The sequence below is a fragment of the Sitodiplosis mosellana genome, unplaced genomic scaffold (assembly GCF_009176505.1).
Source record: "Sitodiplosis mosellana isolate CC-2019 unplaced genomic scaffold, AAFC_SMos_1.0 Smas_scaffold_44, whole genome shotgun sequence".
NCBI lineage: Eukaryota > Metazoa > Arthropoda > Insecta > Diptera > Cecidomyiidae > Sitodiplosis > Sitodiplosis mosellana.
The window spans coordinates 341,569-367,221 of record NW_022595286.1 but is presented as its reverse complement, the minus strand read 5'-3'; the positions used below and the strand labels follow the sequence as shown (position 1 = coordinate 367,221).

The window sequence follows — 25,653 nt, the reverse complement described above, 5'->3', positions numbered from 1 at the left end:
AAAATAAAAACAAAATCAATTAGGTGAAAGCTCAATTTTTCTTTTATTTTTCTATAATTTTATTTTCCCAACTTCAAGCTCTATCCAGTTTCTCTAAAACCGACGAGTGTATGTCAAGCCACCGCCATAGCTTGGTGGTGACCGACCACCTGGTCCACCAAAGTGCTGGCCGAACTGTCCGTTGGCGTGAATTTCATTCTTCTTGTTTTGGCTCTGCCACACGCGATGCTGTCCTTGCACATAGATATTGCTACCTCCTCTGCGATCGTGACTGCCTTCGGCATAGATTTTCGTTCGATCGTCTCCCGGTGATCGACGACTGCGGCCGTGTTCCAATGGCTTTACTTCGTCTTGATTTTCAGTTTCCATGTCTGAGCTCGTAACAAACGTTTTCGGAATGCGAACCCAAGATGCGTCCTCCACTTCGTCAAACGATGGATAAGCTGAAGCGATTGCGCCAAAGACAGCAATAACTACGGTTGCACACAACAAAGTATTCATTTTGGACTGATTCGAATAACTGGTAACACTTTCAACGAATGCTACGGCTGATTTGATGCCTCAAGTGGAAATGAAACTATCTTTTATACTTAAATCGCTCGCTGTCATGTAGTATGTGTGAGTTTGTTATGGTTTAGATGGGAATCACCGAGAGCGAGACAGAATTTAAAATAAAATAGACAAACGTTAAAAAGTCACCGTTATCGTTGTTCAATTCATTAATATTCAGCTAAACGTGCAGCATCTAAGCAGATGTGTGGGTAATCCATTTTTTGAATGGATAACCGATGAGTCAATCGGTGATTTTTCACTCAATACCATACCCATTGAATTCTAAAATTAAAGCCAAAACTTTTTTCTGAACTAAAGAGGTGCACAGAAAATTAGAAAAACCCCCGCAAAAAATTGAGCAAACTGAAAGAAATGCGTCTTTTGAGTTGATAAATTGCTAATTTGAAAGAGTATTGAAGCAGTGTGATATGTTGTAGAAATTATCCATCATTCATATCGTCGCAATTCGATTAGCCGAAAACGCTAGGCTAACAATGGTCAATTAGGCGTTGATGTGTAACTATGGTTTGTTGTATACAATGCGTAACAACTACTAATCTGCAATGTGCATGCTTAAGCTGGCCAAATATGGGAGAGCAACAAAGGAAACATGAACGAAGTCGATGCTCACAATGATCACGATTTTGGAAATTAAAAAAATTAAACTATGGAGCCAACATTGGCATTCTATATCGCTGGTAGTTTCTCAATTCTGCAGAAAGTAATTTTTTAAATAACAATAGACAAAACTTTCATTTATTTTTAAATGAAATTTTTTTAAGCACACGTTTTTTCTAACTTCCTATGTAAAATGCTGTTGGCTCTATATCAACAACAACGAAAAAAACTATGACAAATCAAGAATAATTTTGCTTCATCACGGTTCGAATAAGTGTGGGAAATCTTAAAAAACGAAGCAATCAGCAATTTAATCAGCATCAATGAAATTGAAACAGTAGCACGATGCTCAATGTTATCGCTGTTATACAAACATTGAAAGTACCGAGCCCCGTCGTGACGTCACTTGAGCTGATAAAGTTGTATTGACTCGTTTGCGAGCATTTATTTCTCATGCGGTGCACGAAAATATCACGAGATTTAATATTTCGGCCATTTGAATAGTGAAGAATTGGAAAATCATCGTAACTCAATCTGAAAGTGTACAATGCCATCAAAGAACATTCGCGACAGAGGCGAGCCAGCAAAGGCATCAATATTGAAAAACAACACGGAAGAACGAGTGTTAATAACACATTTTATTAGTTTTAGAATATTTTCAATGTGTGAAACGAAGTTCGAACAAGTCGTTAACTTTGTCGTTCTACGCGAACGTTTAAATCGTAATACCTTTTTGCGCGACAATTTAATATTTTTCCTGGTGTTAAGCAAATTTACAATGTATTTTTTATTTACATTCACGTACTTTAACCTAAAAAGTCGCTGATTCACCTGATACCAACGAATAACATGACACATCAACTGAAAAAAAAACACTGAAAAATTCAATGTTCGGTGTTATTCAGGCCACGTAAAGCATTGAATTCTGATTTCTGTTCCAATTTATTATGCTTTTATAGAAGCTTCTATGTTCATATGGCGCAAAATTATTAATGACCCCAAAAAGAACATCATTGATAGAAATTGTCCGATTTTTTAAAATGTCAGATAGGGGACAAATTGGAAAATTTCTTCCCGCATGCATATCTGATCTTGTATCATAATTGAATCAATCATATCAGTAACAGTGTCGTTGACTGGTTGGTTAAAATTATTTTACAACAATCTGCTGAACTTTATACTAGTTTCATTTGAATGAAAAAATAGAGATTGTGAAAGAAAAAAGTGTGTTTTTTTTTAAATATTTTCATAGCTTTTTATTGAATAAATTAAAATTTCAAATACAATGTAATATTACTATGGATTTCTTTCATTGAATAGCTAAACTTTGAATATACGTTGTTAAAATCGATGTACAAAATTGATGTTGCCATTATAATTTGGTCTTCCAGTGCCGCCTGGGCCGCCGAAATGACGATTGTATCCAGCGTTTGCATCAACCGATGTGCGTCCGTTTGGGCTTTTCCAAATGTTGGCATTACCTGAAACACCGACGTCCGTACCAAAGCGATGAACATGGTTCACATTTGTGGAGACGCCAGCTTTTGGTCCTTGATAGTTGATTCCACCTCCGACTGACGTAGGACCAGTTGGTTTGAAATTCTTGCTAATTTCTCCATTAGCATGTAATGAATGGCCATTGTTGTTGAAAATATTACCTTGTGCGCCAATCGTAGCCTTTGCTCCAGGATTTCCAGGTGTCAAACCACCATAAAGAGTTTGGCGACGCACTCGAAGTGGTCTGATTATTGACAAATGCTCGTATAATGGCTCTTCGTTTTGTATGAACTCGAGATTATCAGCTTCGTATTGATATTGAGCACAGCTCAATGACACAAAGCAAAATAAAACGAACGATTTTACCAACATTTTTACGAATTTAAGAAAATATTCACTATACTGAAATGATTTCAACTGATCGGTTTGATTGCGTTCAAGCGAATGGCGGTTAAACGGTGAAAATGATTCGCTTTTATAGTGTTAATCTATCCATGCACCTTCCTTAGCTCAATTATCTGCTTGGAAAATGTGAATTCCCGTCAAATAAATTAGATTCGTCTCAAATCTTCGATGAATTAGTCAAATGAATGTAAATACATCGATCTAAATAAGTATGCGGCAAATATGTTGATCATACTATGTTGATCATACGTCTGCCATTCATATGATCTGTTTGGCATGCGTCACACTTGCATATGTAAGTAGTTATTGACTACAGCTTTGTGTACTCAACGATGAGCAGCTGTATAACAGACGGCTAGACCGTAGACATGCCGTTGGCACGTCAAATGCTGATATGCTTTGCTCTGTGTGATAAAACAGATGCTATTGATTTGTCTACCATAGAAGATGCACAGAGTAATTGTGGGGATTCACTGTTTTGTGAATAAATTCTAATGAACACTTGTTTTCGTCGGAATTTGAAAAAAAGTACCGGCGCTACAATATCAGCTAACCATATGATACAATGAATTGTTTGAGTCTGTGTAGAATCGAGTATATTTCTTCTTCGAGTCTCTCTGTTTAGATTTCATATCACATACGGTAATTCACAAACGCACTGTAGCTTTATGCTTGTGATTCTGCATGGTTTAAATGCGCAAAGCTGTTTCCAAGTTAAGGGGATTTTTGGAAGAAAAACCGAAGTGAATTTATTTTCATTTCTGTTTTTCTCATAAAAATCCCCCGCGATCGTACAAACGATAACTTCATGTATTTAAGCCAAGCCGAATCGCATCAGCCACATCAGTCGTTCAATATTCTTCAGTTCGATCAAGTGAATCATTGAGATTTTTGTTCAAAATCAAATAAAGCGAAAAATTTAAAATGAAAGTATTCATCTGTTTGGTTTTGATCGCAATTTGCAACGTCGCAGTTAATCAAGCGGCTGCAATTGACATCCAAGAAGAGTCAGCACTGCAATTCGAGCCGACGTATTACGAAGGTCAAGCGTATGATGCCATCGATGAACATTCTCGTCCAAGACGCCAGACGAGTAACGGTCAAGCAGGAGTTGATATAAAACAACAAGGTCGAACAACAAGTGTGAATGCTCAGGCTGGCCGAGTGTGGCAGAGCAACGATGGTCGAACAAGGGTCGAAGCCAACGTCAACTACGGCCGAGATTACGGTAGAGGTGGTTCACGGCCAAATTATGGAGGAAACGTTGGCATTTCACACCGTTGGTGATTTTCTACGGTTTGAAATTAAGTGCTGAAAATAGATTATAATATCATTTTCTCCATAAATGAACTACAATTCATTTATTTAACGAATACATTTTAACCAAACACATTTATAAGCACAATATTTAAATAGAAGAATAAAATATTTTTCATGAATAGCCGGAAAGCAATTGTTTATATTTTTTATATGTTGTTTTGTCTTAAAGTCTTTGCTCGACCCATTTATTGAATACTTTGGTAAAAGAACATGGTTGTCGAATAAATCTTGGAGACTATCTATAAGAAAAAAAAAAGAAAATGCTTAGCAAAATGTGAATGTATCTCGAATGATGTTCAATCATACTTTGATGCAAGTGTTCAAATTGAGCGGCCAAATTCCTCCAATCGTTAGCAAAGCTGGATTCTGACAGCGTTGAATGAAGAATTTGTAGAAATGTTGATACTTTATGGGTAATTCATTCCAATTCAATTGGTTAACTTCAGAGTAGATTTGATCATGCTTAACTAAATCGATTGAAAAGCCAAATAATAATGAAATAACATTACTTACGACATACGTTTTAGTTATTGAATCACCAAATCAACAAATTACTAATAATTAAATAGGACCAATGAAAGATATTAACAAAATGAATACTCACCGATATCTCGACAAAATGACCGAGTAAACAAGCAATGAAAATTTGAAATAGCATTGCAATTTCAAGGCCAAAAGCAGGTAAATAATGTATCTAAAGTTCATCAAAAAAAAATCGAATCACTTGAAAGTTGCATGTTATGTTCTTCTTCTCATGAAAAAATGAAAATTACCACCAAGATGACATAGAGCCAAATTATTGAACCGCAACTCGCACTTCCAACATGGAAGAAAAACATGACGAATGTAACTCTCTCAGTGCGTTCCATGTACTCTCCCATTTCATCGTGCATCAAAAGAGCGTTTCTGAATCGACTGACGACGTTGATCATTTTTGTGTTTTCGTCACTCAAATCCGTATTCATTTGTTTCAAATCGATCGAAATTAATTTGGAAAAAATCAACGAACTTGTAATTATTATTGCGACTAAATAATCGAAGCCGGCAAATCCAAGCGGAACAAATCCGATGAGAAAGATATGAAATATGTAATGGAGTATGTATCCAATTGGTGTGGCTTGATTAATTCCAGGAATGAAGAGTGGAACGATGGGAACCAATTCACCGGTTGCAGCATATACGTGAATTGGGAATATTAGGATCAAAGTCATAAGAAACTAATTATTTTCATAAAAGACCTCATTTCAACCATAAACAACCAATTCATTTTGAATTGATTCCAATTCTAATCCTTCTATAAAAAAAACGAGCACCGATTTTAAATCGTTTTAAATAACTGTGTAATTTTAAAGCATGCTTTCCCATGATAATTTATTTTTGAACTTGAATTCAATCTACTTTTCCGTCTCCTTATTGATTTTGTAATCAAGCGGTTATGTTTGTTACTCACCTAATCGCTGAAATCAATTATTTTGAGTACACTTTCCGATGAGCTATTACCTTGACTGGGAAACAATTTCATGGCGCAACGAATTGTTTGAAATCGATATCAAACTGGTGAAAATGGTTATAAATAGAGGTGGTTTAAGTAAAATTACATCGAAAAAATGCCAATCAAACAAACATCTAGACTCATAGAAAAAATTTTTGGTTAACAACGTGACATGAATGATGTCGTGCCTTCAAACAAAATTCGAAATCATTTCAATTGCATAATGTCCTTGTGTTGGGATTAAAAGCGAATTTTCCCGTTATATTCCTTTCCATTCTGAGAACGATGACACGTCAGTCTCTTTTTTACGATTTTACGAAAGAGCTTTTTTTCAATTGAAATTACGTTCAATAGATGGCGTCGTCGAACAGTCAGTTAAGCGCCAAACTGCAGCTCAAGAGAACCTTTTATTTCACTTTTTCTGATATGGTCAGAACACAAACAAAAAAGGAAACGTTGATATCGATTGTACGTGTTCAAGTTTGCCGGCAGCGTGATCTTTTTTTCTTGGATTTTTGTGTAATAAAAACGCATGTGTGATGTTTTCTATGAATTAATAAGTGATAACCGAGTTTACTCGTGGGCCGCTTCGTATTATTCGTGGTCAGTGTTTTTGATAACGTATGGAATTATGAATGATGTCAGTTGAGTGGATGCAAAATCTTGAGAAGTCTATTTTTGGAAATTTATCCGTTAAAATGATATGAAAAATGGCACTTGATCCAATAAAATGGGCACAAGTTTGTCATTAATCTGCAAGTGCTGGTTTCATACAGTCGTGTTTTCAAATTGTTCTTATAAATTTTGTTTCAAAAAGTGCATAAATGGATATGAAAGTGAATTCCGAGGACATACAATAATGTTTAAGCTAAAAGTAATACAGATATGAATGGGCAAGCGGAATAATGAAACGTAATTCTGTTTCTAGATGAAGTGCCTCTGAGAAAATTTTTCAGTAAAAGTGCCCCACAAATATATTGTCTGAATAAACGACACGTGAATTTGTTTTCATGCAAAAAAATTCATGTACCACTTTTACTGAAAACAAATTTACGAGGCGATTCAAATTGAACATTTTTCGTGGGGCACTCTTTCATACAATATTTTTCGGTGACGTCACTCGTATTTATCACATAGTGCAAATTGAGTGATAAGGAGCTCGAATTTCGATGTGGTGATAACACCAATGGATTGGGCACAAAAAATACTGTATTAGAATCGAAAAAAAAAATTTATCATTTTTTTTCGATTTTTGCGTGTGTTGGACCGTCTACATGGGAAGTTTGTATGAAAACCTCGGAGCGCCGCTGCTATTGCATTGGCTTCTACGGCCAAATGTACACATGGAAATATCTCGAAAACGGCTGGCTAAATCGAAAAAATGGACCATGGTGTCACTCCCTAAAGGGAGTGTTAACACCCAGCTGGTTTGATAGCCTAGAATACAAATCCGGTCGAATTTGGGCTGATCCATAGATTCTCAGGATTCGACCTGATTCTAACACTTCAATTTCTTTGCGTTGTGGTAAAATTCCATACAAAACATAGGGAATATGACTTTACAGATGCACATAAAAAAGGAAGCACTGGAACCTGGTCAAATCCTGAGAATCCATGGATCAGCTGAAATTTCACCGGATTTGTATTCTAGGCCATCAAACCAGCCGGGTGTTTACACTCCCTTTGGGAGTGACATCACGGTCCATTTTGCCGATTTACCCAGCCGTTTTCGAGATATTTCCATGCGTAAATATTTAATAATATTATATTCAATTGCATTGGCCTATATGGAAGACAATCGAGCGCCGAAAACTTATGCTGTTTCGCTCACACTTATGTGCAATTTTTGCTCGTATTACAAGCTGTTGTATTACGAACAACAGAGCCGCTCGCTTCGTTGCTGCACACAAACACGAACACGATTGAACATGTTTCGCTTTACAAGCGATTATGGATGATCGTAGTGTTGAGTGAGTGCCTTACAATATTGAGTGTGCTATATTTGTATACAATATTAACACATTGGCGACACTTCTTCTCAATACGTTCATTCATAATCGCTCGTAAGACGCGCTTGTAGACGTGCATATGCCTGTTTATGTGTGCAACATTTATTGCGCGTAAATTTTCAAGAGGAACGAAGCGAGCGGTTTGATGGCCTAGAATACAAATCCGGTGAAATTTCAGCTGATCCATGGATTCTCTGGATTTGGCCAGATTCCAGTGCTTCCTCTTTTATGTGTATCTGTAAAGTCATTTTACCTTTGTTTTGTATGGAATTTCACCACGACGGAAAGAAATTGAAGTGTTAGAATCAGGTCGAATCCTGAGAATCTATGGATCAGCCCAAATTCCACCGGATTTGTATTCTTGGCTATCAAACCAGCTGGGTGTTAACACTCCCTTTAGGGAGTGACACCATGGTCCATTTTTTCGATTTAGCCAGCCGTTTTCGAGATATTTCCATGTGTACATTTGGCCATAGAAGCCAATGCAATAGCAGCGGCGCTCCGAGGTTTTCATACAAACTTCCCATGTAGACGGTCCAACACACGCAAAAATCGAAAAAAAATGATAAATTTTTTTTTTCGATTCTAATACAGTATTTTTTGTGCCCAATCCATTGGTGTTATCGCCACATCGAAATTCGAGCTCCTTATCACTCAATTTGCACTATGTGATAAATACGAGTGACGTCACCGAAAAATATTGTATGAAAGAGTGCCCCACGAAAAATGTTCAATTTGAATCGCCTCGTAAATTTGTTTTCAGTAAAAGTGGTACATGAATTTTTTTGCATGAAAACAAATTCACGTGTCGTTTATTCAGACAATATTTTTGTGGGGCACTTTTACTGAAAATTTTTCACAGAGGCACTTCATCTAAAAACAGAATTACGTTTCATTATTCCGCTTGCCCATTCATATGACCAATTGACCATATCATATGGAAAGTCATTTTCCCATTTTTGGTGAAAAAAAACACAATTTGTTTTTTTTTTGATATTTATATCGAAAATCTTACAAACAATTTAAAAATTAATAATGAAACAGTGATTCAATTGAGTTAACGCAACAGAAATGCCTAGAGGCTGCATATTTGCTGCTAAGAAGGCCTGAGCTGAGCTAAATTTCCTAACTCAGGCGCCTGAATCGCTATTTTAACGCACTTACGGTGCAAAATTGTCATTTCTAGCTGGCACCCACGTTGCTTATCAATTATTATAAGGCCTTCTCAGCAGCAAATATGCGACCTCTGGAAATGCCGAAAGAATTTCAAGAACAGAACATTGTGTTGGGCTAATTTAGCAAGTAATGACAAAATTTCCATTTTTTTAAAAAATAATTCCAATTGGAAACAATCCAATTCTTTTTTCGAGGAGATAATTGAAAAACGAACACTTATATATAGTCAATTTGAATGAATGTGTGCATTGTGTAGTTATAAACGAGCTATCGTGTTCTATAAAAACGGCCTTCTAAAACTATGAAACATTTCCGTGAGAATATCGCTCATTTGAATTCATGGGTTACCGTTTTGCTCCTCATCTTTCAATTCACACAGGCTTCAGCCGGTAAACTGTCTAATAATTTCGCAGATTTTTTGGCATCGTAAAATATTTTTCTTTGAAATTTTGAAACTATGTGTTGTTTTCTGATATTTCAGAGTGTAGTGACGATCAATTCTCATGTATTCAGCGTAATGGTGAACGCAAATGCATAGATGATTTATACAAATGGTAATATTTATTCAATCCATATGTTTATTCGAAATTGATTCTATTGTAAAATTTTTAGTAACGGTGCAAAAGACCTGGATGTGTGCCCCTTTGGTCATGATGAAGCGGATTGTTGTGAGTATTGGATACTAGTATGGGTAGATACCGTTTTTTAGCGTACACGTTTTGATGAAATTGTTTCATTTTACGCCAAATACATCTGAGCATTTTAAATACTTGAAACTACCTAAAACAGTTAGTAAACTTCGACAGTTCTCCGTCAATAATGTGTGCACAGAATGTGGTAAAAAATGAAATGAACATTAAATTGATTAATATTTTCAGCGTGTGACGATGTGGATACATTCAAGTGTAACAATGGAAGGTGCATTTACAATGTGTTGAAATGTGATGGAATTTCTCATTGTGACGAAAATGAAGATGAAAACCCAGAATTTTGTAGTGAGTACATCGTTTTTGGTGTTCAAACTTGAGTAGATATGAAATTCAAAGAAGAGGAGAAGTTAGTAAGATGAGAACGTTTTTGTTCGGAAGTACTAATGTATTCTTTGATACGGGTTTGTTGTAATATACTTGGTAATTTACACAGAAAAATTACTTGGGATGTGAACGATAATCAAATATATTTTCTTTAATTATTTGGTAGTTTTCTTAAGAAATTGTCTTAGTTTTTTTTTACTTTGATGTCAACAGTAAAGCCCACAACCCCAGAAGAGCCATCGACCACGATTTTGACTACAGAAGAAACAACAGCAAGTACTACTACGACAATGACAACACCAGAAACTGTCGTTACAGACGCGAAAATCGGGGAAACAACAACAGGTACAGTTAATGATTTCAATTCAATTTCTGAATCTAGTTCTAAACACTAGCCTAACATTCATAGGAACCACCAATTCTACACTAACCACCATAGAACCAAGAATAAATACAACAACGATGACAATATCTTCCACTTCAACTTTGGCTCCAACTTCGTCTTCAACTTTGACAACGACTACTGCGACTACAACTACTACAATGAAGCCGCCAACAACAAAACCAACACCCAAGCCAACCACAAGGAAAACTACGACAAAATCACCACCTAAGCCAATCACAAAGAAAACTACGACAAAATCACCACCTAAGCCAACCACAAGGAAAACTACGACAAAATCACCACCTAAGCCAACCACAACGACGGCAAAATCTACCACGTCAACAAAAACGCCAGAGCAGACAACTACAACTACGACTAGAACAACGACTACAACAACCCAACCACTACCAGTTTCCCACTGTGACCCAAGCGGAACACTTCGTCAGCATCCAGACGGTCGTTGCGAATGCAAAGAACATGCATCCGGCGCCCTTTGCGATCAATGCTCAAGCCATTCATTCTTCTTAAGTCCAAGATTCAACACCGGATGCATTCAGTGTTTCTGTAATGGTGTGAGCCAAACATGTACCAGCAGCTCATTGTACAGAGACTCGACTATTGCTACATTCGCCCCGAACCGCCATGAATTCGCATTGATCACCGATTTCGAAAGTCCACAAGAAAGTGATCTTGAGGTTAGCACATACAACAATGAAGTTTTGATTCAAAATTTGGCTGGTGATCCAGATGTTTATTTCTGGCGTTTGCCATCACGTTTTGCCGGTAACAAAATCACGTCGTATGGTGGAAATCTCAACTACACCATTCGATATGTGCCAATGCCTGGTGGTATTATGTCACGAAACAACGCACCCGATGTGGTCATTCGCAGTTCGAATGAAATCACCATTTTGCATTATCGTCATGATGAAGTCGCTCCAAGCATTTCCCAACCGTACATTGTACCACTTTTGGAAGTGAATTGGCAACGTATCGATGGAGTTAGCATCAATCGTGAACATTTGCTCATGACTTTGGCCGATGTATCGGATATTTTCATCAAAGCAACATACACGACCACAACTGATGAAGCCGCTTTGTCTTCAGTCATTTTGGATACGACCAGTTCACACTACACTGGTAACCCAGCCCGTGCCTCGGAAGTTGAACAATGTACATGTCCACAAGGTTTTCAGGGAACCAGTTGTGAAGAATGCGCTTCAGGTTACAGACGAAGCGAAAATGGTTATTACTTAGGGTTGTGCGAACCATGCGATTGTAACGGACATTCAGTTGAGTGCGATGCTAAAACTGGCGTTTGTCATGTAAGTCATGCGGATAGTGTATAGGATCGAAGATAAAATAATGGTTTTAATTTGTTTAGAATTGCCGTGACAACACTGAAGGTGACCATTGTGAAGTCCCACCAAAGCGAAGTAAAAAATTTCAAACTTAGTTGAATTGAAGCAAAATTTGAATTGATTTCACGGCATTTCCACAGAATATGTGCTACCATCTATTGAAATTCAACCGCTTCAGCCACAATCCGTTCGATTTGATGGATCGGTCATTTTGACCTGTCGTGTGCTTGCCGGATTCCCAGCTCCAACTGTGATGTGGGCTCGTCGTGATGGAAAACCACTTTCACAGCGCGTTAAAGAAACATATGATGGACCCGATTTAATTTCAATTGATTATCCCATTTCAAGCATAATCGTCGAAGATGCGGGACAGTATGAATGTCGTGCATCAAACAAAGTCGGAGGAGTAACACAAACGACAGTGATTCGCGTTCTACAACCACCAATTAGTCATATTTTGCCCGATACACAAGTGTTGACTGTAACCGAAGGCGATGAATTCTATTTGGAATGTTTCGCAGAAGGATATCCCTTGCCGAATGTACAATGGGAACGACCTGATAGAGTCAAAAGGGATACGAATCCATTGCAGAGGCGAACAAAATCCAAGGGATATTCACCACTTCATAACGAACATAAACCCTCATATCAAAGTTTAATCCGCACATACAAGGCCTACCGCAGCGATGAAGGAACATACATTTGCCTTGCTAAAAACGCAGCTGGTGAAGATCGAAAAACTATCACCGTTCGTGTTGAGCCCAGACGTGACAATTTTGGTAAGTGTTCAGTTGATATTGATTTGGAGTGAAATTATTTGCTAAGCTACTATTTACATCGCTAGCATAGGATAGGTTGAGATTAAAATAGATGTTGATTCTATAGCAATGAATATTTAAATTTTTGTTCTGTTTTTCAAATCAAGGCGATGACGACACAAATACAGTAAACGATTCACCAATTCAAGACAATCGTCCCATAAGACATCCTTCAAAGCAATACAGTGTGATTGAAGGTGCTACTACCAAGATGACATGTGAAATTCCAGTCAAGAACAAACCTATATACTGGATACGTTCAGATGGACGACAATTGTCCACAAATCATAGACTTTTTGGACGTGATTTGGTACGATTGACATTCTTACTTTTAAAATTATTCAAATATTTGTTTTTGAACTATTTCGATTGAACTAAATTCAATTCATTGAACTGAATGTATTCATTTCAGATTATCTGCAACACACAGAAAAGTGATGCTGGCATTTATGATTGTATAATACACGAGTTAATAACCCAGAATGCAATGTTCACCACTGAACTCATCGTTCGCGGTCAGTGATTCGATATTTGAGAGTACAATACTTTTTTCTAATTGAATACGAATGTTTAATTTAAATTCTAGATCGTACGGATGAAAGTCGTGTACGAAAAGCACATGCAGGTGGTAGAACACGGTCATATGGTTTTCATCAAAATTAGAAAAATACCGAAAATCAATTTCGAAAATCAACCATTATTACATTAAAATTTAATGATTAAATTTATTCGCTTCAAAATGTTTTCATATTCCTGTTTTTTACTGACTGATTCAATCGTCGAAGAAACATCACGCTAAGCACACACAGGAGCAAAAAATCAGAGTCAGCCTGAAAAGTGTGATTGTGTTCATTGTGAGACCCATTCATTCCGTTTTTTGAACGATTCCAAATTTTTGAACGATAACAAATTTTAATAATCGGTAGGGAAAGTGAGCTACGACTGTACACAGCAAAAAATTTAAAAACAAACCAAACACATACTTGATTCACACATCCAAATCCTGAAACACTCAATACAGAACTGAATTGTTCGTTCCCAAATTCATAATTCGAACTTGGTTTCAATTTTTTGTTTTACTGTTCGATGTTATCGTTTCTGCTTAGAATAGCGATATCATTGTGTCTTACATGCTTAACTCGAATTGACCCACAATTATTTTTTTTCACCGATTTTCAAAATATTGCTAAAATATCTTATTTAAATGGAAAAAATAAGACCTGCATACTCAGTTTTTTTTCAATTGTCCACTAGTTTTCCCGGAATTCATTTTTAATTTTGTGATTTTCAGTGCAAAATCGACGAAAAAAATTTAAAAAAACTCACTTTTTTCAACAAATTAAAATTTTGAAGTTTTGTAACTTAAAAAAAAATTCCAACAACTTTAGATCCTCCAGGATCACTGAATAGTGACATCCTTTAAGAATCATAAACACGCTATAGCATAATGATATTATCACTCGTTAAGTTTTTTGTACCAAGGTTTGTTACTTGTCAAAAAGCGTTACATATATGTAACACGGGGTTGATTAGAGTTAACGCACATAAACGTATGGTTGCTAATACATAATGTTTTCAATTCGCCGAATTTTAAAGAGATATGATTATGATGCACACATACCGTCGTAATTTCTAAAAAAAATTATCAAATTGTTCACTAAAAGAAAATTTATTTGTTCGGCTAGCCTCTTTTTTGTTACAAATTTCAATTTGAGTATTTTGGTAGTTTAATCAATCGTTTTTTCTTTCAACCACTGAAAGACACTGAGCTTCCTTGGCTGCGTGCTGGATTTCCATTAGTATTACTGAATCCGTTGTTGTAAGCGATGTTCAACGTTTGCCCATTCGGCAAATTATACGTCTGCCCACCCGAATTCGTGTTGCTTCCCTAATGATCAAGGAATATTTAAAAATGATGAACAACATGACAAAATATTCATTAGCAATCGAATTTACTGAAAATCCACCGAATGGTGATGAGTTCGACGTATCTGTGTGTGCATTAGATGATGTTGCTCCGAAGGAACCACTAGGACCATGGGTTTGAAAGGCTGCAAAAATTAAGATGAATTGTAAACGATATTTTTTGGGTGAAATTCCTTTCCTAACTTAACTATTGGTGAATAGACCTCACCTTGTGCACCAGCTAAAGCGTTAGCATTCCCAAAACCAGCGGGTCCAAAACCTTGACTATGCGAATTTGATTGAGCGGTTGATTGAGAGCTGCCGTAGTTCGGTTGTTGGAATCCAGGTCCACCAAATCCAGGTCCACCAAATTGACGCTTAGCTCTGAAAGAATGACAAGCATTTTCTGGGTTATTTTGCCTTATTTCAACTTGACACGATTGTGACTTTTTTCAATAGATGGCGCTGTATGTGTCACATGTAAATACCATAGATAATCTATGAAAAACTTTGAACTTTCATTGATTTTGGGTTTTTTCAATAGATGGACTTATAAATTTCACGTACAAATATCATGAAAAGTTCAAATAGGGCAAAGCTGGTAGTCATTCTTTATTTAGGTTCATCTGTGAAATAAAATTTTGTCGAAAATAAATTGAAGGATTTACCTGACCAATGGCGAGTCTGATACAAGGTAATAGAGCAAATCGCGAATATTGCGGGACTCGATTGGAGGTTGTGGATTAACAGTTAAACTTGATTCCACAATAACTTCTTCAGCTAACTTTCTTTCTGTATAGAAAAGAAAAATTTGTTTTTACAGCAAAATGCAAAGCAACAATTATACGTGAAATCACATTATTATGACCATTACAATAACAGCGACATCAACAATCAGTTAGTTTGTAATCAATTGAATTTCGTCAAGTTTGATTCGTATTGAGTGTGTAACATACGAATACATACATTTCATAAAAGAAATATTTGCAACATAATCTGGTAATTGTATGTTCATATGATAACTATTTGGTGATAACAATTCAAACAGTAATTGAAAAACTTTATTTCTCATTAGTACGTTCAACGTTCATTCATAATCTCTTCTAGAGCAACGTTAGCAACGTTGCCGAAACATGTACGTTATTGTTTTTTTTTATTACGCACTACTTTTCAACATTGAAGCAGACTGCTTCGTTGATGTGTATACGGGTAACTGCACGTAAGTGTGAGCGAAATAGCATGAGTTTTCGGCCTCCGATGAAATTGGAACTTCAGAGCCCAAGAATGGTTAGCTAACTTTTAGTAAAAGGAGGAATAACTAACTTTTCGTAAAATGTTAAACAACCTCCAAACACATCGCCAAATTTGTAACGCTCCAGTCGTCCAATCCAACAAACAAACCAGTCACACGATTCCCACAAGGTATGAAAGATGAAGAAGAAGTCAGTTGGTATAAAATGTAAGATTTCTTAAGAAAGTCTTCTTTCGGAATTTTTTTTTTCGAAATATTCTTCGAGCACCATATTTTTGTGGGGGAACAAGTTTTTTGCGAAAATCTTGCCAAATGTATTCTGCCTCAATTGAATATATTTTTCCCAAATTGTGCCAAATAGTTCTGAAATGTAAATTAGAATACGAAAATAGTGAATTACCCGTAGAAATGGTCGGATTTCCTTCTACTTCTTGTAAAGTGAAAGCAGCAATAAACAATGTGATCACAAGTAACATGTTCATGTTGAACAATATTTAAACAATTCTTTTCCTTGCGATGTTCGGTGCAAAAATGTGTCTTTGAATCGCCAATCTATTGATGAAAAAATAATGGATGAAATGGAATGTGAAAGTAAAGTTATTATTTTTATTACAAAATACAAAAAAATGGTTCGACAGTTTGGAAGAAGATCGAATGATTAAAAAAAATCACAATTATTCTGAAACTGAACTGTTAAAACCGTCGGCTTATTTAAGTAGACGTTAAAACTTGCAAATAAATAAATGATTAAACTCAAGTATTCGTACAAAACAGGCCCGTAATCAGACGGATGCTTGGGGGTGCTCAGCACCCCCAAAATCTTGTCGAGCACCCCCAAAATTTTTTTGAGCATTTGTTCAGCACTTTCTTGAAAAATTTCCGATAATGTTTGATACTTTTTTCTGCCTACACACAAAAAAGTTGAGACAAAATCGGCAAATAAATGAATCATCATTTCAGTATTTTGCTTCAGTGTTTTAAATCAAAGCATTCTTCTATACATCGGCTATCGGTTCTGTTTGGATTCATATGAAAACTTGGTTATATGAACTGCGTTTACTTGTATTTATTGTTTTTGCTAATTAGGCATTTCAAACTCGATATTAATCCCAATTTGATTACTGCATACACAGTTCAATTCACAAAACATACGAAAGTCAAAACAAAATTTGCAAGATCAGCGCAGATCAGCGTCGTCACCACTTGATTTGATAATAAGCATATTTTATTAATATCACCGACAAAAATATAGAATTGTTTGGTTTAATATCAAATGTAAACAATTGAACGAAGAAGTACGATGCATGAAAAGAAATTGAATTTGTGTCAGTTCGTAATCAGCTCATCGATTAGTCGGTTGTTTTCTTGCAAAATCAATAGCAAAGTTTCGATACTGACTTTTACATTTAAAATGTCTTTGCCACAAAAAAAAACATCGAATAAAAGTGGAAAAGGTGTTGAACCGAAACGAAATCCAGAGATAGATGTTACCATTATCGCTTGAAAAGCAAATATTATCTTAGATTATTAACAAATATTTTTAGGCTACATTGGAAAGTTTTTGGAACAAAAAAAGCCGAGCGAAAGAAGCAAGTTCAACTACTGCAGAACGAGTTGATTCAAGTGAAATTGTTCCAAGCGTGATTGTTTCAGAAGAAATTGCAAGTGGATCTGGAACCACATCCGAACGAACTGAAACTATTCATGAGCCGAACGATATCTCACAGAAAGGAGAAGACAAGAAGATTCAAGTTTTCAATAATTACAAATTCAAAAAGCAGGAAGATGGACGGTCGTTCCAAAGCAAATGGCTCACAAACTTCGAGTGGTTGGAATATTCCAAAGAAAAAGATGCGGCGTTTTGCTACGCATGCCGTCAATTTGGACTGGGCAACGTGAGTGATGTCTTCACAACGACTGGCTATGACAAATGGCAAGCGGCTTTAAGTACAGGCAAAGGATTTAAAAAGCATGAATCAACTCCATCTCATATAAGCAGCATGCTTTCATGGAAAGAGAAATTGTGTAGGTCAAGTTCAAACCAAGAAGTGTCAACTCTTTTGAATGAAACCGTTTTAGAAAAGCGACGTTATTATTTTAAAAAGATCATCTCAACGATTTTATTCTTGGCGCAAAACGAGTTGCCCTTGCGCGGGAACTGGGACAGTGCAGAAGATAAAGAAGGTGGCTTATTTAATAATTTATTCGAGTACAATTTGGAAAACGATGAACATTTGCGTCACTGCCAAGAGCAAATGCCAGCAAACGCAACGTATACGTCTCCTCTCATCCAAAATGAAATCATTCAAATCATTGCCGATCTGTTGCGTGAGAAAATTGTTGCCGATATAAATGATTCTACCCATTGCACTTTGATGGCCGACGGAACCAAAGACAAAAACGGTCGAGAAATCATATCAATTGCGTTTCGTTATATCAAGAATGGAAAGCCAGTTGAATCACTTCTGTGTTTTGTAAAAGCTGACGACATCACAGCAAAAGGCATAACACAATTGATCATCGACCAAATCACAGAATATGACATTATTGTTGCTAAAATAATCTGCCTGTGCTATGACGGTGCGTTCGTCATGAGCGGAGAACATGGTGGTGTGCAAACATTGCTACAAGAATACTTCAAACGAAAAATCCCCTATATACATTGTTTTAATCACCGTTTGCACCTTGTCGTAATAGCTGTAGTGTCGGAAATAGACTCATGCCGGTTATTTTTCGATCAAGTTAGGCTTCTGCATAAATTTTTCAATCGTTTCAAGGTTCGAAGAAAATACGACGGAACGAACATTCCCAGACTCATTGAAACACGATGGTCCGGCCATTTAAAAGCAATTGAAACAATCGCCCAAAATTACGATGATTTGCTTGCTGCATTGGACACGATAAAAAATGGCAATGGAAAGAACTTTGATGCCGACGACATTGCATTAGCTTCAGGCCTGTCAAGTGCAATTATGGAAAAGAAGTTTTTGTTCATGCTGCATTTTTTATGTCATTTACTCAGTTTGATAGAACCAGCCAACAAAATGCTTCAAAGCCGTGAAATAGGATTTATTCAAGCGAAGCCGATAATTGAATCCGTTCACAAAACCGTGCTGGATCAAAGAACGGATGAAGCGTTCAACCGTTTTCTGCAAATCGCTGAAAAAGTAATGAGCAATTTTGAAGATTTCGAGCCGAGACCACAGAGAATTCGTCAGCGTAGCACCCGATTGAATAACTCTATCGTATTGGAGACGCTTGGGGAGCGTCACATTGAAGTAGATGCGCAAAACAACGTCGAAAAAGAAACATTGTTGCTGAAATCGCAGTATTTCAATGTAATCGATCGCGTTTCAAGTGAAATGGCTCGTCGCTTCGATGAGAACACCGATATTTTGACTGCTATCGATGAAGTAAACAACATAGGTGACGATGATTTTGATCGAAATGCGCTCAAGCCGTTGAGCGAAATTAATTTGACATTGCCCTCAGAAGCCGAATTATCCGTGGTGAAACAATTTTTATCGAAAGAAAAAAACAAGCAAGGAATGTCCAAGTTAGAGAAGCTATTTCCAGTTAGAGAAGCTATGAATGATACGTATCAACTACTGGAGGCAGCTGAAACGTTTGCAAGTAGCACGGCAGTAAGTGAGTGCTCATTTTCAGCATTATCAAGAATAGACACGGTGCGTCGGATGGCGATGACGGATAAGCGCCTCTGCAATCTCACATTCTTGGCATTTGAAAAAAAGAAACTCAAAACATTGGATGACAATTCTATTATGCGAAAATTCAATGAAAAAAACAGACGTTTAAGTTTATTTTAAAGTGCAACGAATCAGGTCTTATTTTTGTTTTTGATACTTTTTCGATTTATGTAAACATTATTGAATATCTACAATACTATTATATTTCCTAATCAAATCAGCAATTACGTTACTGTAACATTAAATAAATATTATATTTGATCTTGAATAAAACGAATCATAATTGGTTCTCAGAAAAACGCAAAATGTATTGTTATTTTTGTTGTTGTTCGTTATCGTTTTCCAGCACCTTTGAAAATTTTCAGCGCACCACCAAAGATTTTTTTCTAGTTACGGCACTGGTACAAAACCACATTTGGGATTAACTCAAACGCAAAAACAGGCTACATTGAAATTGTTTTTTTTTTGTCTTTTGCTTTTTCAACACATAAAATATAACAAAATCGGTCGGAATTTCGGTTTCAGATTCAACAAAAATTGGTGATAACGATGCTTTAGTTCTAAACTGTTTACTTTAATCTTATTAACACACTTCAAAAACTGTATTAATCCATTACGTAAAAACTTGATATGGTTTTGAAACTGGAAATGTGGAAAAATTTACTAAAATATACTAATTAAAAAAAATACTTTTGGTTCTCACTTTTCAATACTTTTCCAATCAAATGGACGCAAACAAAAGCAATTGAATAACACAAAAATTCAGATCCTCACGAGAAAAATAGCACTTTAAGCCAATTTTTGAACGATATATTTCAATACTTATAAGAATCGAATTTAAATAATCGGTACGAAAAGTGAGTTTACCACAGTGCACAGCAAAAATTAAAAACCAACTTGTTTCACATCTAAATCCCGAAACACTCAATAGAGATCTGAATTGTTCGTACCAAATTTCATAATCAGGTTTCAATTTTTTGTCCTCTTTACGGTGTTATCGCTCTTGATAATAATAGCCGTGCCAGTTGTACATGTACAATTGTACATAGCCGTATGTTAATATGTATATGTATTTACATTTCGGAAGCAATTGTTTCCATCAACAGTTAGTTGACGATTCAAACTTGTTTGAATACCAAAAATGTGCAATTACGTCCAATAGATGGCATCGTCAATGTCAAGCGGTAATTTTGATTTCATCATAATGAATTTATGTTGAAGAGAGTAACAATGACACAAAAAAAACAAACAATGATACAAAATAGGTTTTTAAGCTAAAAAAAATGTTGATGGTTGATGAAAAAGTATTAAATTCGTTTACAAAAAAAAAACAAATACATTAAATAGAAAGAAACGCTTTCCGAAGTTCCACAATCTCTTTACGAAAAGATATCTTGCAATTCACCATGAAATAAGGTATAAAGCTTCTTGAAAAGTGCACTGCTTCTAATCATTTCTTATCAAACAGCGGTATTTGCACTATCAGCAAACATTTTTCAATACCAATTTCTAAAATTTTTTCAAAATCATTCAATTTGATTATTAAAAAAGCTTGGAATTTCAAAAATGGTTCGAAAAACGATTCATGTTTTTCTTCCGAAACTAATATTTTCGTCACCTTGACAGGAACACATGTGATATCAACAAGTAATGCAATGAACGTTTATAACTTGGGGGTCAGACATGCGCATTTTGAGAGAGAGGCGGAGCTTAAATATGCTATATTTCATTTCTCTACAAATTGAATTATATTTTGGCAATTGGAAAAACATTTGCAAAATATATAAACAAACAATCTCTTGGTTTCGACCACGTGGTAAGCGAAAGAGGTTTCAAACCAAAGTGGAGAATGACATTTGGAAGCTCGTTGTTTAATGAAACAAATTTTAACAAATTTAAATAGAAAATGTAAAATTCTTAAATTAAGCGCATTCATTTTTTCATCAATTTACAAAATATTTGCCATAAAAAATATTCAAAAATCGAAGTGTGAGATTCACGCTGTGTTATGTTAGTTTAGCACTGTGAATGCCAATAGTCGAGAAAAAAAAAAACACAAACAACGAAATTCATATTAAAAAAAATTCAACGTTTAAAATGCAAATACGAGCATAAAAAAAAACCTCAAAATGGAACATAGTTCAATAGCCCAGATCGATGTCGTTCTGGCCGGTTGAAATATTGATAAATTCAATTGCTTCATAAGCTTCGATTGACCTGTCCGGAATGAGTGCACATGCGGAAAATAGGTTCAAAGCACATTTCGTATCTGTCTCTTGCTACGATTACAGAGAACCCGGTGTGTATGAATGTGTGAGTGCTAAAAGCAGACACACTACAGGTTGTATGTCTACGAAATTTAAACACGCGGATTACAATAATTGTTCATATGCGACCGCGTGCGAATACACCAAAATGCCGGGTATCAGACGATGTTATGGTTCAATGTGTCTGCTGGTGTGCGTTATGTGAGTGTAAAGCGCATTTGGAAGCCTTGCCGTGGATAACAATATTGTTGATGTTTATATGCTGTGTGTGACAACGTACAATCGTTGAATACATACAGACAGAGGCACACAACTGAAGAGCATCGTTCAGAACGACAGAAAGACAAAAAAAAACACAGACAAGGAGTAAGAGAAGAAGAAAAACGTAACATGATATATGTACGGAGAACGCGATGACGACATCATTTTCGAGGAGCGAAGAAGCCGAAGCAGCGAACGATGATTCTTTTCGCCAGAGCACATATGACACACAGAGAGCCAACGAGAGAGCACAGAGAGAGAGAGAGAGAGAGAGAGAGAGAGAGAGAGAGAGAGACGGCCGACCGACCGACCGACCGGTGTTGTGTTTGCCGTTCGTTATATGCATATTTTCGCTATTAAATGATTCGGTTTAGTGTGCGATTCGCGGTTGTTCGTACTCATCAAAAGACCGACTGTTTTTTTTCGGAATCGGTTCAGCGTGTGTGCTTTGCAAAATACATTCTGTGCTGTGCCGTCGTCACGAGCGGACGGATATTCCTCAACTCAAGCATTTGTGCGTGTTAAAGAATTTTTAATTGGTCGAACATTTTTTAAATTTTAATTCTTTTTTTTTTCAATTTTTTAGTGATAGTTTCGAGAGAGAAATATCGTTTTTTTTCTTCTTTAGGATATCGAAAGTGTTTTGTTGGAATTGAAATTCGGTGGAAAAGAAAAGACAATCTTATCGTTTTTATTGATAGAAGAAAAAACGATCAAAGATGGACATTTGATTGAAATAAAAAAGAAAAACAGTGATTTTGAGTGGATTGAAAGGAAAAATAAAATTCTTCATTAATTTCGGGCCAAGACTAAATTCACTTCAATTTCGATATATCATAAAGTGACGTGAATTTGCTGCTCAGTTGCGTTCGCGAACGCAATGGAACAACGAAAAATGCTTCGTTCCACTTGGCGAAGCAATTTTTGGACAATCACCGCAATTTTTGTAATTTTCTTTATCGGATTACAAACCGTTGAACCAAAGGTAAGGATTAAACGTGTTTTTTTTCGTCTACATGTGAACACATAGTATGGATAAAAGCATGTGTTGCAAAAAAAAGAAATTCCATATTCTATTTCGCCTTTTCGACCAAATCCATCAACTCAAAGTGTTAATGTGTTTGTTCATTTCGATTAAGTAGCGGCGATACGTTTTTTTTGCTTTCTTTGCTTCTTTCGTTCATAATTATGATAGAACAAAAATAGAACCGGTTTCAGTTCCGAAGTGATTATCAAAATTTATGAATTTTATAGAATGGCGCTGAAAGTGATATCAGCTGTTGGGAGAAAAAAAACTGTCATTTATAGTTCGAATGTGAGATAATGGATTTAGTTTTGTTTTTGCTGCCGCGGTATTGTCGATGAAACATTGACATTATCTTTGGGCAAAAAAAAGATAAGTGCCAATGTGTAAAACACGCTAATATGTACGAAAATGCCATGAAATACTTGATTATAGTCATAAGTCTTTTCAAAATGATCAAAGAACAATACTTGTCGATCGCATAAAAATGTGCTTTCACTCACTCATAATGCTTTCGATCCGAAATTCACGAGGTTTTTAAGACTTTTTTCATGCCTTTTGTTACATAATTCAACGTGTACACTTCAGGTGGAATTTATATTCTTTGTGAACGTATTATCTGAACATGGAAATGGCCATTATCAAATTCGGTCGTAAATCGAATTTCTCACCATTGGCTAACACATTTTCTTCTTCGTTTGAATTTTTACATAAAAAAATTATTAGAATTTTTTTTTTATTGATTTATCTCCAAAGTTTCTTTTTTATTTCCTCAAAAAAAAATTGAAATGTTGAAAAATTTTCGGTTTTTCATTCAAATCAAAATATTCATCATAAATATGGAAAAATATAAATGAGTTTCAAGCGGTTTTAAAAAGCCATTGGTTTGGAATCCAAACTTTGGATGAAAAATGGGCAAAATAATTTTTTTCTTCGCATTATCTCGATATAGTTCCATTATCTGTCTTTGCTCTATCATAGATACCTCATTTTGCTCTCTATCTATGAACGAATCGAAGTACAATGACTTTAATTTGACGACTTTTGAGTGAAATAAAACAGTTTCAAAATTTTTGACTAAATATTTGTTTAAATGAATGACAATTGTCATTGCAATGACAAGCATTTCACCTGGAAATAGCGATAAATTGGTTAAATCACCTGAAAATGGCATAAAGATTCATTGTTCAAATCGTAATAATTTGCTTTTTTCAAACAAAATGTTTGCTATTCGACAAAATGAAGAAAATGAATGTGTTGACCACAGAAAGAATTCGTTCTGGTCCTTACAGACCATTGCAAAACTAGCCATACATGGGAACAAATGCATTAAAACCCCGTTGCTTATGCCATTTTGAGAGTCTCAAATTGAGACAAATCAAGAAATAAAAAAAAGTATTCGGAATAGCCACATCCAACATTTCGTGTCTTGTAACATTGGCAAATGATGCCATTTAACTGCATTCAACAAGATTTTTTGCCGACTCCTTCATTCGGCTTGTTTGCTTTCTCAACTGCAGCGTGGTGATGGAGAACAAAAGGATCATTAGAACGTTTTGGAAAGTGGCGAAAAAGATAAAGAGAGAAAGAGAGAGAGAGAGAGAGAGAGAGAGAGAGAGAGAGAGAGCGAAAAGAGAAAGAAAAAAAAACTAAACTGCAGAAAGATCGACTCGCATATAAAGCCGTATGCATAAAAGAAGAGCGTCCAACCGAATTTTAGTTCAAATTGTGAGTCACACACTTTCAGATGTTGCAGCAGAGCGCCCACTAAATATCAAAGTATCAAAACTAATGTTCGTGTGTGTAAAGCAAAAATACGAGCGTCAAAATTCATGCGAATAGCTATTCGAACGTAGGAAAGGGACAGAGAGACTGAGATGCAAAAAAATACAGAGAGAAAGACAAAGAGCGATAGAAAGAATAACAAGAGAAAAAAACGCCACAAAAATATGTGTATTTTTGCCATCGCGCTCATATTCGCGCCAGTCGACAGTATTGCATATAAAAGTTTCCGTCGGAAAATATAAATCCTTCGTTCTCATGAGTTGAGAATCTTTATTGTGCATGTGCATTCTTGTCACGTATAACGTAAAAATGATCCCGTGTTGTGGTTTGCACGATTCGATTCCTTTTGCACATCAATGCCTTTGCCGTTCGCTTTGCCCCTCTCTCGTGCTCGTGTTTCCCTTTTTTTTTGTTCTACACGTATATAGTTGTTATCAGTTGTTCTGATTGTGCTTGTCTTGTGTGTGAATCTCGCCGAGATTTGTTCCACTTGTGGATCGAAAGGCCAAAAAAGGAAGAAGTGGGTTTTTGGAGCCCAATTGGCTGAAAATTACTTGAAAACTCAATAAATAACCATTTAAAATCGATACATTTAAGTGAGAAAAAAATGGCGAGGATAAGTAGCCACTAATAAACCAGAACAAAAAATCGAACGTAGTAAAAGCGAATGTCCCATAAATTTTGCAAATTGCTTCAATCCACTTTCTTTCTAGTTCTCAAATTTAAAAAAAGTGATTGATGACCCGAAATCTAATCTCACGGAAGAAACAATCGATTATTTTGTC

At 35.9% G+C, this 25,653-nt stretch overlaps 8 protein-coding genes across 8 annotated transcripts in view; 5 read left to right on the top strand and 3 right to left on the bottom strand.

Moving 5' to 3' along the window:
• LOC129569785 (uncharacterized) overlaps nt 1-142 on the top strand; it is an 11,448-nt gene extending 11,306 nt beyond the window's left edge. The window contains exon 3 of the mRNA XM_055448949.1: nt 24-142. The gene's annotated coding sequence lies outside the window, so the exon portion shown is untranslated. The remainder of the gene's footprint in view (nt 1-23) is intronic.
• On the bottom strand, nt 20-549 carry LOC129569788 (uncharacterized). The gene has a single exon (XM_055448952.1). The coding sequence runs from the start codon at nt 499-501 to the stop codon at nt 94-96; it is 408 nt and encodes a 135-aa protein (XP_055304927.1). The 5' UTR covers nt 502-549; the 3' UTR covers nt 20-93.
• A 1,859-nt stretch (nt 550-2,408) lies between these two features.
• LOC129569786 (attacin-A-like) lies at nt 2,409-3,130 on the bottom strand. Its single transcript, XM_055448950.1, has one exon. The coding sequence runs from the start codon at nt 3,037-3,039 to the stop codon at nt 2,512-2,514; it is 528 nt and encodes a 175-aa protein (XP_055304925.1). The 5' UTR covers nt 3,040-3,130; the 3' UTR covers nt 2,409-2,511.
• A 776-nt stretch (nt 3,131-3,906) lies between these two features.
• On the top strand, nt 3,907-4,521 carry LOC129569789 (uncharacterized). The gene has a single exon (XM_055448953.1). The coding sequence runs from the start codon at nt 3,997-3,999 to the stop codon at nt 4,357-4,359; it is 363 nt and encodes a 120-aa protein (XP_055304928.1). The 5' UTR covers nt 3,907-3,996; the 3' UTR covers nt 4,360-4,521.
• Nucleotides 4,522-6,730: 2,209 nt separating this feature from the next.
• On the top strand, nt 6,731-13,415 carry LOC129569784 (basement membrane-specific heparan sulfate proteoglycan core protein-like). Its single transcript, XM_055448947.1, has 12 exons — nt 6,731-6,758; nt 9,080-9,458; nt 9,551-9,623; nt 9,682-9,737; nt 9,948-10,064; nt 10,317-10,448; nt 10,513-11,813; nt 11,873-11,924; nt 11,990-12,628; nt 12,775-12,977; nt 13,080-13,182; nt 13,254-13,415. Exons 2-12 carry the CDS (start codon nt 9,371-9,373, stop codon nt 13,328-13,330), a joined length of 2,841 nt encoding a protein of 946 aa, XP_055304922.1. The 5' UTR covers nt 6,731-6,758; nt 9,080-9,370; the 3' UTR covers nt 13,331-13,415.
• A 915-nt stretch (nt 13,416-14,330) lies between these two features.
• On the bottom strand, nt 14,331-20,416 carry LOC129569790 (uncharacterized). The gene is made up of 6 exons (XM_055448954.1): nt 20,235-20,416; nt 16,225-16,376; nt 15,241-15,364; nt 14,802-14,956; nt 14,624-14,718; nt 14,331-14,555 (listed from the first exon to the last, which is right to left on the bottom strand). The coding sequence occupies exons 2-6, from the start codon at nt 16,304-16,306 to the stop codon at nt 14,415-14,417; spliced, it is 597 nt and encodes a 198-aa protein (XP_055304929.1). The 5' UTR covers nt 16,307-16,376; nt 20,235-20,416; the 3' UTR covers nt 14,331-14,414.
• LOC129569799 (uncharacterized) lies at nt 17,825-19,661 on the top strand. The gene has a single exon (XM_055448964.1). The coding sequence runs from the start codon at nt 17,825-17,827 to the stop codon at nt 19,649-19,651; it is 1,827 nt and encodes a 608-aa protein (XP_055304939.1). The 3' UTR covers nt 19,652-19,661.
• Nucleotides 20,417-22,466: 2,050 nt separating the features above from the next.
• The window catches only part of LOC129569814 (uncharacterized), a 54,416-nt gene continuing 51,229 nt past the window's right edge, over nt 22,467-25,653 (top strand). The window contains exons 1-2 of the mRNA XM_055448985.1: nt 22,467-22,573; nt 22,646-23,044. Coding sequence (XP_055304960.1) covers nt 22,940-23,044 — 105 coding nt within the window. The 5' untranslated portion in view covers nt 22,467-22,573; nt 22,646-22,939. The remainder of the gene's footprint in view (nt 22,574-22,645; nt 23,045-25,653) is intronic.

Bases quoted from the DNA above. Each gene is read 5' to 3' on its own strand.
- LOC129569789 (XM_055448953.1), top strand. From the start codon at position 3,997: ATGAAAGTATTCATCTGTTTGGTTTTGATCGCAATTTGCAACGTCGCA.
- LOC129569786 (XM_055448950.1), bottom strand. From the start codon at position 3,039: ATGTTGGTAAAATCGTTCGTTTTATTTTGCTTTGTGTCATTGAGCTGT.
- LOC129569790 (XM_055448954.1), bottom strand. From the start codon at position 16,306: ATGAACATGTTACTTGTGATCACATTGTTTATTGCTGCTTTCACTTTA. The intron at 14,957-15,240 runs GTAAATCCTTCA...TCATTCTTTCAG, and splicing joins TCAGACTCGCCATTGGTCAG to AGCTAAGCGTCAATTTGGTG. The intron at 14,719-14,801 runs GTGAGGTCTATT...TAATTTTTGCAG, and splicing joins CGCTTTAGCTGGTGCACAAG to CCTTTCAAACCCATGGTCCT.
- LOC129569799 (XM_055448964.1), top strand. From the start codon at position 17,825: ATGCTTTCATGGAAAGAGAAATTGTGTAGGTCAAGTTCAAACCAAGAA.
- LOC129569788 (XM_055448952.1), bottom strand. From the start codon at position 501: ATGAATACTTTGTTGTGTGCAACCGTAGTTATTGCTGTCTTTGGCGCA.
- LOC129569784 (XM_055448947.1), top strand. From the start codon at position 9,371: ATGAAACATTTCCGTGAGAATATCGCTCATTTGAATTCATGGGTTACC. The intron at 10,065-10,316 runs GTGAGTACATCG...TGATGTCAACAG, and splicing joins TGAAAACCCAGAATTTTGTA to TAAAGCCCACAACCCCAGAA. The intron at 12,978-13,079 runs GTACGATTGACA...TATTCATTTCAG, and splicing joins GACTTTTTGGACGTGATTTG to ATTATCTGCAACACACAGAA.